At 28.5% G+C, this 11,675-nt stretch overlaps 1 protein-coding gene across 1 annotated transcript in view; it reads right to left on the bottom strand.

The window, feature by feature from the left end:
- LOC106686683 (LIM homeobox transcription factor 1-beta) overlaps positions 1 to 11,675 on the bottom strand; it is a 63,225-nt gene that overhangs the window by 5,088 nt on the left and 46,462 nt on the right. Inside the window, exons 2-5 of the mRNA XM_014430113.3 lie at positions 4,341 to 4,545; positions 3,541 to 3,764; positions 1,304 to 1,440; positions 940 to 1,126 (exon numbers count right to left, since the gene is read on the bottom strand). Of these exons, the coding sequence (XP_014285599.3) occupies positions 940 to 1,126; positions 1,304 to 1,440; positions 3,541 to 3,764; positions 4,341 to 4,545 (753 nt within the window). The remainder of the gene's footprint in view (positions 1 to 939; positions 1,127 to 1,303; positions 1,441 to 3,540; positions 3,765 to 4,340; positions 4,546 to 11,675) is intronic.

Here is an 11,675-nt window from a genome sequence, read left to right as displayed (position 1 = left end):
CTCATAGTAAATTAAGATTGTCCCTGAAGATGGCCGAATTGGCCGAAACGTTGGACGTGTGAATGAAATAAATGTTTTGAGACTATAATTTGGATAGTCTTTTTGAATAGTTTAGTAAAATATTGCCAGTCTCAAGAAAGAAATTTAAGGATTATAAATATTAATTAGTATTAAAAACAATATAAAAATACAAGCACAACATAATTTAACTTTATACTATAATGGATGTGTATCATTTTCAGTTATAAAAATTTAATTAAATAATTAATAGGCATAGAAACTTATAAAAAATAATAATTATAATGAGATTTAAATCTAATTTTTAACAACTGACTCATTCTTACAATGAATAGAATCTATTAAAAGCAATTAAGAGGATATGTTGAGGCCATCATTTTTTTAGACTCCTAGGAGAATTATCAGTTAAGAAAAGAGAAGCAAAGTTATGTATAAGTGGGTTTGGGGGGTTAGGGAAATTATCACGGAAGGATTGGTACCTAGTTATGGCCCAATCCGGCAACATATAGAACATTGAGGTTCTGATGGATGACTTGATTTGTAACCAAGGATCATTAAGGATTGGAAAGGAGAAGAATTTGATTGTTTAGTGGAGCCCCAAAGCTTAATTAAGTTAGTCCAACTAGGTTTTATTATGATCATATAAATGAATATTTTGTAATTAGTTGGAAGTTTAGACCATTTGTCTAGTAATTGTTTAATAGTCGGAATCAACGAGCAGTTTTCTGTCCAGTATGAGGATTCCAAGTCAGTGGTTCATCCATACGAAGTCCTAGGTAATGGGTCTGTTTGACAGGAATAAGTGAGGTATTATTAAAGGATACTGTAGGGTAGGAAGTCAATAGAATAAAGTTAAATTATGTTGTCCTTATATTTATATTGCATTATTAATTGTATAGTTGTATTGTGGATTAAACTTACTGTGTTCATTAGACAGAGGTTCCTGCTTTATACATTTTTCTCGTTTATCATCTTTGTCAGTCGGCGATTTATCAGAGTCCTGCTTTGCTTTCCGTTGAATCTTCTTCATTTTGGCCCGTTGGTTTTGGAACCAAACTTGAACTACTCTCACACTCAAACCCGTCTCCTTTGCTAGAGCCTCTCTTACCTGATTAAGAATAAAATATTAGAATAGAGTACTTAGCTAATATGAGTGTTTTTAAATTCACTTGCTGATTTTCAAAATATATTTTATACTAGCTTATACTATTTATTTATTTTTTTGTTTTACAGTATGATTTAAATTCTAGTTTTGAATAATAAAAATAAAAATTAAATAAATCACCTTTCGACAGGGTTTTGGGCTGACTTCGAAGGAAGCTTTAAACTGTCTGCGCTGAGCCGATGTTAATATGGTCCTTGGCCTTTTTGGCCCTCTTCTTCCATCTCTCGGCCGACTGTTCTCATCGAGAATCATTTCATCTATAAAATACAAATTTATTTATTCCATTCTTCTGCCAGCCAACCATTTATTTTAATGTAAAATATTATATATTTTTTAATCACATTGTTACAAGTTGGCCTACAAATCTTTTTGTTTCCAGAAGGATTCTTCAGTGTTTTTAAATGCAGGATTAACTTGGAGAAATAGAGAAGCAATTATTTATAATTTTGTTGTACATTTTATTTATTTATTATAAATACGTAATTGTCAATTCTTATATGTTTTACTGTTATATTTTTTGAGTGAAATTTCTCCAGTAAGATATCAGGTCACTTTCAGTTAATTTTTTTTCTCAAAAGATTGTCAAAAAAAGTTAAATGACTCAATTAAACAGAATAATATGAAATATGGACATTTAAAAAAAAAAAACTTATCCAAATCATATTAAGATTCAATGGAAAAATCAGGATAAGTCTGAATTTTTTTTTTAAATTTAGTTGTAGGTATTTATGGATTCAGAAATAAAATACGCACTCTCGCAGTTGAAATGAAGAAAAAAATGTAGTAAATATAATACATTTTATTTTTTTTACTTTCTAACTCACTGTGAAAATTTAGATTTTACTTGTGAATCTTTTGATACTGATAGCTGTATTAAAAAAAATATTACAACTCGTTTTTGCCATGATCTTTTTTATTTAAACCCATACTTGACCATTTCTGACATACCAGGGGTATTAAGTAGAAAATAAAATAAACTAGAAAAAAAATACTAAGGAATAAACTAACTTATTCTAACTATAGCGGGAGGGTTGCTTGATATTGCTAAGATGACGTCTCTACACACTCGATTACAATGGCCCATTTTCCCCTTGATCATAATGTAAATGAGGAGATGGTTGGTGGTGCGCTTAGTAAATAACACAAATAAGTAAAGTCTAATTTATTAGTTCCAACATTTCAGCTAGAATTTCAAGCCTTCATCAGAGCTAACGACAAGATGACAACCAATGAATAAAATAAAATATAGAACAATTAGAAAATAACTAACATTTAAATACATAGTGTTGAAATACATGTATAGTACAAGTATTATGACAAGATAAAGGTTGTATGATAAGACTAATATTAAAATTAAGTAAGAGGAAAGAACAAATAATAAAATACATATGAAAATCTAGTAACTAAAGATGTGTAGAAAATGAAAATTATTTAAAATAAATTGATAAAAAAAGTGGGAAATAAAATATAATATAGTTAATTAAATATGTAAGTAAAATAACAGAATTAAAGAAATAAATTATAAAGTTTTATAATCCAAAAGGAATAGAGAAATATGAATATTTTAATTTAATAATAATTTAAGATTAAAGTTATGGGGAAAAAAAGAGAAACAAATTATATGTAATTAATGAAATATGTAAGTAAAATACTAAAACACAGAAATAAAATATAAAGTTAAGTAAGACAAAAGGAGTAATTAGTAGATATGACAATAATAATAATAAATGTAGTGAAGATAACATAATAACGTGGGTAAGGAAGAAGCAATAAGAGAAGTGTAGAGAAGAAGAAATTTTGTACATATAGTTACTTACTAGATTTTCATATTTTAATATTTTTCTTTCCTTTTACTTAATTTTAATATTAATTTTCTCGTACAGCCTTTATCTTCTTATAATATTTAAACTATACATGTCTTTCAACATTATTTTGTAATTATAATATTAGTTATTTTCTTATTGTTCTGTATATCATCTTATTCATTGCTTGTTATCTTGTTTTTTGTTCTTAGCCCTCATGAAGGCTTGAAATTCTGGCTGAAACGTTGGCATTAATACATTAGTTTTTACTTATTTGTGTTATTCACTGAGAGCACCACCCATTTATGTATCTTCTTCCCATTTATGTATATCCACGGTAAACTATTAATTCATCAAATACATAATATTGGGAAAAAATCCATTTTAATTCAAATTATTTGACATTGGAAAATTTTCCTTAAGATTTACTAATTCCCTTTGGCCATTAAACTAGCTTTTAAAACTTTTATTACTGGCCTCATTGCAGATCATTAGAATTGAAGCAGAATAATAATCTCAAATTAATAAAATAAAGTTCAAAATCATTATATTGACCTGATGGAGATGTGGACTGCTGTAATAAAAACATCTCTTTTTCGTAGTCTTGTCGGCAGAAGATCTGACCGCTCCGAACAACGAATTGTTCTCCTTTCTGTAAAGTCTGTAGACAAATGACACAGCTAAAGCAAGAAAGGTGGAAGACATGGCTCTGGGCTCTCATAACCATTTCGTGGGGAAGTAACCGATCTCCACACCTACTGCACTTCACTCCGAACAACCTATTATCAAAAATAATTTTTATACTAAAATATTTTATTTTTTGGTTTAGAATAATGTTTAAAGGCAAATGTATATTCTTTATAAAATTCTTATTCTGTCTAAATATTATTAAAATTCTTTATATCTGGGTGGATTATGTCTTTTAATAGTATTTAATTTTGAAAATACTTCTTTTCAACAGATTGATTAAAACTATTGTCTTTAGAAAATAATGTTTCGATTCAAGCCATAATTTAAAAAATATATTTTGTTTTCTCCTCGTAATTGTTGAACATCGAATGAGTAGGTATAGTATTATCGATTAAATTATCTTTTTGATGTATTTTTTGTTAGTAGAAATTCTGGTTAGTTAAAAGTTAATGTTTTGTTTATAAACTTGTATCTTATATCTGAAACTTGTAATAACTGATGTCCTAATTCTGATTCTTGGAAAAGCTACACCACAGTTCATGACTTTAATTTATTGTTTATAAATGAACACATTTGACAAAGAACTGATATTTATGAAAGATAGGTTAACTTTTATATGAGATTTTATATAATGAAAGTTTATGTAATATAAAGAAAAGCAATACCTCTCGTAATCAGGTTTACAGTACAATTTTCCATTTCTGCAGAAGCAGGAGTGTGACAGGAGAACTCTGCAGACGCTGCATGAGAGACAGTGTTCATGCCAATTCGCATCAGCGACTCTCATAAGATACCTGTCATGAATTTTCTGCCCGCAGCCTTCACACATTTCATAAGTCTTTTCACATTTTCCTTGACTGCTCATAACATCTGAAAGATTACAATATTTAGTATCACACAAATATTTCAAGCTATATATATATTTTTCTTTAATCACATGAAAGTAATATTTTTTTTGTAAAAAAACCTGAAAATGTTATTAATGAACTGTAATTTTTTAAAATTATTTTTCCATTAAGTATACTTCACTTCTAGTAAATTAAATTTTAAAAAATAATTGAAAATGACTGTGTAAAAGGCATTGAATGGGAGTTATTTTAAACAAAATCTGTATATTGGAAGAAGAAGTTGACCGCATGAAGTAGATTGCTGGAAGATAGTTCGGGTGGTGGTCAACAAAGGTATCAAAATATTAAAATAAAAATATGTATTATTAACCAATGTTTACTCCATTTTACAGGTTGTATTTATTAGTAACTAGTTTCTAGCTCACATACATGTATACTTTATATTATTATGATTTCTTTTTTATATACTTTATAACCATAAAAATTGTTTTGAAATGTTTTTTATTTTAATGTTCTGTCAATTTTATAATCTTTATATTTTGTTTCTATTTAGGCCTATTTTCCCTAGTTTCTAAGTAGGGCAAAAAGTTTGTTAACTATAAATAGTTTTATTTTACTATTTTGATACCTTTATTGACTGCCACCTGGACTATCTTCCTATAATAAAAAACTTTAATTTAATGTTAGGTACAAGAATGATAAAAATACTAATGAACTGATTCAGTTAGTGCTAAAACTAGAAGTGAACATTTTAATTTAAATTTTAAACCATGTTTGAAGAATATAGTATATACATGAACTATGTGTAATAGTTAGGAAGATGAAAATGTTATTCATTTAGTCAGCAACCATTTTAAATTCATTTAGGTAAACATATTTAGATGAATTTATATTGAAAGAAAAAAGTGTAAATGGTAAGTGTTGAAATAAGTTATTTCTGTTTATGAAATGAGTTTTAAACTGTAAAAAAAATTATTTATAATAACTAAATAAAAGAGAACGCATGGCTCAATATTCTTGTATCAGTCAATTAGTTATATAGTCTAGACCAATAGTTCCCAAACATTTTTGTCCTACTGCCCCCCTTTTACTCTTCCTGCCCCATTTCCAGGAAAAATATTACTTACCCCTGGAAATCAATTTTAAAAAAATTTTAATAGCAATTAATAGGAAATATATATGTATTAATGTTTCTACGTTTTTCCTAAAATAAAGCCAAAAAAAAGTGTAAATTAGAAACATTGAACATAGAAATTATGAAACTATTTATTGAACTCAGAATAGAATGTAATACAGAAAAAGTCAGAACATTCGAAATCATTTTAATGAGAAGGATGAACTGGGTGTGCTGCAACTAATTTAGTAATCCTCGGCTCTATTTTCGTCAGCAGTAATATTGTTCACCATGACAACTTGTAGTTACTCATCACCCCCCAAATGCACCTGTGGCCACCACCGCCTCCCTGAATCGCTGCAGCGCCCACCAGGGGGCGCTGGCACCCGCTTTGGGAATCACCGGTCTAGACTGAGGATAACTAATTGACTTACAGAATATATAAATTAAAACAGGTTATTCATTCTATTCTACAAGAAGCAATTTTTTTTTTTATGTAGTCATGTTTAAGTAACATTTTTCATAAAAACATTTTTTTATTTAATGTAATTTACAACTGTACAAAATAATAAATACAATAAGTAATTATGTGGAATATTTTATTTACACTTGAAAATCTTGGGAAGGAACCAAAATTGGTGGTACTTCAAGCATTAATTTAAATTAGAAGGTCTGTGGCCATCTTCTTTTCAGACGCCTCAGGGGATTGCTAGGGAAAAGAGAATAAGAACCAATGGGTTAGGATGGGTAAGGAATTTGGGATGAAAAGATACATATCTGTTTTGGGCCAAATCTCCAACAAATGGGATGTTAAGGTCTTTGTAAATGAGTTTAGTTGTAATGTAGGATTTTGGATTGTAAGGATTGGAAGCGGGAGGAATTTGATGGTTTGGAAAAGCCCCAGAGCTCAATTCCATATGTCCAAATTGGTCTGATTATCACAGTGTATAATAATTTTTTGTAGTGAATGGGAAGTTTAAAGCATTTTTCAAGTAGGTGTTGTAGCAATCAGATAGATAGAGGCGTTTTAATAAGAGTTTTTCTAGGATTTTGCCCATAATGGGTAGTAGTGAAATAGGATGGTGGGAAGATGGATATTCAAGTGGCTTAGTGAATTTGGGAAACATTTTTATTATAGACATTTTCCAAGGGTCGGGAAAATAGGTGCATCGGAGTGTAGCATTATAGATATAGGTAAGGAATAGAATGGCTTTATGAGAGAGCTGTTTCAGAATATGTGCTGTGATAAGATCGTGACCAAGAGCTTTTTTAGAAGGTAATTGGCAGATGATGTTTATTATTTCTGAAGGAGGAAGGGTCATTTGGAGTGGAATTGTAATCTCTGCTTCAACTTAAAACCTTAAAACTGTTACCTGTTAAATACCTATTATTTATTGCTATTTTTGTAATAAGTGTATTGTTCATAATCAATTAAAATAACTTAACGGCTTTTGTAATAAAAAAAAAAATAAAATATGGAATTTCATATTATATCATATCATTCCACCATATTATCTTTAATAATGATCTTGATTTATTTAATACTGAGATAAACATTTCACGCATGCTCAAACATGTGAATGGGTTATTTGGATTGGCTGGTACAAGTTGCCCTAAATTTTTTGTATAACATTGAACGAATATATATTTATGAAGACATTATATATGTCTAGGTAATTAAATCAAAAAGTTCCTGATCAAAATTCTTTAACGAAGGTAAATTTATAGGTTATGTAGTACTATTTATATTATTTGTATTATCTATAACCTACTTTAACTGATATTTACGATTATTTTAATTTCTTCTGTCTCTACATTGTTCCTTTTTTAAAATAAAAATGTAAATCGAAAGAACAAAACAAACATTGAATACCGACGTATGCTTCCTTTGTTTACCAATTATACAAGTCTCGGTTTTGCGGCAAGTGGCAGAAGATCTTGATTATCAGCATCAGAGGTATTATTAAAAAAATCATTAATTTAAACAGACAACTATAAACTTATTAAAATTGTTCTTGTAAACTTAAGATTATAAATTTAAAAATTAAAATAAAAAAAAATCAAATTTATTTGTCCTCAAAAAGCTTTATATATATCTTACTGAGTTAGAATTAACACTTTTTTTTTAAATTTTTCTTCTTATTAAGAGTATTTAAAATTAATTTAATTGTGATTTCTAATTTTAAACACATTGAATTAAATTTAATGTGTTAATTTCGTAATTATAAAAGTATTTGATATGAAATTAAGAGTTAGGTGTGTGGTAGCATTGTGGAATTGGCTCGATTTTCTTCGTTCTCAGTTCTTGTAGTTTGCTCGCTCGGTTTTGTCTTGATTTATAAAGTTATTCTGTGTTAAATTTGTGATTTTATTGTGTAAAAGTGAAATGTTTCGTAACCTTTGTTCGTATCCAACATAATAACTTTGGCATGGAGGTATGTAAGTAAATAATTATATATTCTATAAGTAGAAGAAAGTCAAAACTGTCCGTAATGGAATCTCAATTATTTTTAGGAATGGCTTACATGTACATTAGACCCTCTCTAACCCCAACTAATTAAAATAAAGAGGGTTGGGAGTAGAGAAAAATTCGGGAAAACAATAACAAATCGATTTAAAAAACAATATTATAAATTAATTTTTATAGTAATTAACCATTGTTTTGGGATGTTCCCTTATACAATTTTCTTTACACTAGCTACATTTTACATAATTACTCAATTTTACAACTGAAGGGGGTAAAAAAAACTAAAACATTATTGGATTAAAATAAAATACGTAACATTGAATAGAATAAAATACATATCATTGAGTTATATTTACTTTAATATATGTTATGTTCTTTTGTGATTATATCTAATAGTACAAGAGCCGGGAAGAAAAAAAGGCAGTTATCTCACCCCAATTTTTTATTACTTTAATGAAAACTATTTATAATTACTAGTCAAAACTGATGAGTCTACCAAGTATAGGTAGGGGGAATAAAAATGGCGGCTGTTTCAAAACCTTAAAAAAACACTAATTTTTCATTTGGAGCTCTATATCTTAAAAACTACCAACAACACTAGAAAATCTAAGAGAACATTATTTAAAGAAGAGTAAATTTGCTGAAATATTAGCCCTAAAAGAGCTATTTACATCCAATAGTTTTCGAGATATAGCTTTTTAAAAAGCAAAATTTCTTAAAAATCTACTGAAAGATTAGTAGTTAGTTAATTTATTTTGAGAAATCTATATCTCAAGAGCTAGGTGACGTACAAAATTCTATTAGCACTCAAATTAGAGCTAATTTAATGGACTATAAAGAAGTTTATGACCTTTACCTTCGTAGGAATAGTAGTTTTCATGATATTTGCTAAAATAAATTGATTTATAGTTTTTCGGACAATAAGTTTGATTTATGAAAAACTTCATTTCAGAAACCATAGGACGTACAGATGTCAGCCAGCGCCCAAATTAAATCTAGTTAAATTTACTACAAAATAGTTAATTGTGTTTATAATATTTGACAAAATAAACTCACAAAATGTTAATTTCTAGTTGTTCGTATAAAATGTTGGATTTTTGAAAAAAAAAAAAATATCTCTAGGTCTATAAGATGCACATATGTCTGCCAACACTCAAAATAAAGGAAATTTAACTTGCTATAAAGTAGTTTATGACACTTATCTTCCTAGAGGTAGTAATTGTTATGATATTCACATATGAATATGAAATTGGCAAATGAAAATTTGTCCGAACAACTATAAATCAATTTATTTTAACAAATTTCATGTAAACTATTACTCCTACATAGATAAACATCATAACTGTTTTGGAATGCTTTTATTTTTTTTATGTTCATTGAACTAGCTAACATCCATATGGAAGGCATAAGATGGGTCTTAGTACCGCTTTATATATTATCAATTTATTTCTAGTTGATAATTTGTATTTTTTATTAAAGTATAGATATATATTTTATAATATTTTCCTTGCGTTTTCAAATTTCGAATTGATGTGATGGTTAAATAATAGTTTGCTGTCTAAAGTGACTTTTAAGTATTTAACTGTTTTGGCAAAAGGAACAATAGTATTATTTATATCTATGGTCGATGGAAGTATAGGCCATCACTTAGTGAAAATATTAGCTTCTGTTTTATCAGTATTTAAAATTAAACCCTATTTTTAAGATATTTAGATGGTTTGTCAGAAAGCATCTTTTAGCGTATTAATAATTGTGCCAAAACGAAGAGGTGTACCATCGTCAAAAAAAAAACTTTTTAAATTTTGGATAATCGCTCATATTAAGATATTGAATAAGTGTGAATAACTATATAAGTCAATAACTATATACTCGGGGAGTGGATAGCGCATTGGTAAGGCAATGGATTACTAACTCCAAGGACTCGGGTTCGAATCCGGCTGTGACAGATAATTATTATCTGTTACCTGTAGCCGTTGAGTCAGCCCTGTGGGTTCAGGAGCTGGGTGGGCCCCGCCTCATAAAGTAGGTTCCCTTAATTGGGTAAAAATCTGGCGGTCGAGCGTGATTCTGACCAAATCACCTCCTTGCACAACCGTTGGTCTAGTAACTGTTACAACCTTTCAAAGTAACCTGACTCTTCCTGGGTTCTAGTAGTACAGATTTAATTTAATTTTAATTTAGTTGACTATATAGAAAATAATATGAAATTTCCGTTTGTTTTGAACTCGAAATAATCTTATTTAACATCTCTGACCGTATCTTCTTCAGCAATTAAGTCTCATATCCGCCAATAAAAAAAATGTAAAAATAAATACGCTTCCTTATTTCAATGATTAGCTCGAATTCAATTTAAATAAAATGAGTTAGTATCTTTGACTAGATTATTTCAGCCTCTGCACGTGATGTCTTGATAATAAGGTTTTATTCAATAATGTAGTACAAGGGCTCAAGAGGAGAAAAAAAAGTCAGTTATCATATTTCAATTATTTTTCTTATTTTCTCCACTTTTATCCATTTTCCTTGCCTGCGTAAGTTTTGTACACTATACTTATAATTTGCCTGTTTATCATCTATTATTGTTACATATATTTTCTTCCTCTCAATTTTCATTTTCTTTTCATATTTAAATTTTAAATTAATAATAACTAATATGTTCATACTTCTTTGCATTATATAACTTTATTTTTATTTCATTTCCTTAAGTAAGTTATTGTACCCGCTTTTTCAATTACCTATGTATACATTTTATTTCCCGCTTCTCTCATCACTTCATTTTATTAATTCTATTTTGTAAAATTATTCATTGTATGTGTAAAATTATTCTGTTTATACTTTCTCTTTATATATTTTTTATTGTTCTATACTTACTGTGGTTGTTATCTTGTTTTGTTTTTAGCCCTGAAGAAGGCTAGAAACTCTAGCCGAAACGTCGGCACATTAAAATAAGTTAATCATACTTATTTGTGTTTCATTGACCGCACCCCCAACCAACTTCTCCTCATTTATCATCCACGGTCAACTATCTCTCATAATTAATTAATTTTCAATTATTTTTGTTTACTTTAATAAAAACCGTATATAATTACTAGTCAAAATTGATGAGTTTACCGAGTATACGTTAGGGGAATAACAAATAATGGCTGTTAAAACTTAAAAAAAACAAAAACATTTAGATCTCCGTTAAAACTATCTACAAAACTAGAAGACCTAATAGAATATAATCTAAAGTAGAGTTAATTCATTAAAATATGAATCCTAACTATGCTTTTTACGTTTAATATACATCTGAAAAGGAAAATTAAAAAATCTGTAATTAGTGAATTTATTGTGGTAAATCTATATCTCAGGAACTATGAGACGTACAGATGTCTATTAGCACTCAAATTAAAGCTGGTTTAATACGCTATAAAGTAGTTCATGATGTTTATCTTCGTAGGAGTAATAAGTTTCATGAAATTTGCTAAAATAAATTGATTTATACGAGGAGAAGATGGTTGGAGATGCGGTCAAAGAGAAACACAAATAAGTTGTATTAACCCCTGTGGGTTCAGGAGCTGGGTGGGCCCCGCCT

Source organism: Halyomorpha halys, unplaced genomic scaffold, assembly GCF_000696795.3.
Source record: "Halyomorpha halys isolate HHAL.00 unplaced genomic scaffold, Hhal_1.1 Scaffold861.1, whole genome shotgun sequence".
Classification (NCBI taxonomy): Eukaryota; Metazoa; Arthropoda; class Insecta; order Hemiptera; family Pentatomidae; genus Halyomorpha; species Halyomorpha halys.
Note: the sequence above shows the minus strand (reverse complement) of the source record. Positions and strands in the feature narration are given on the sequence as shown.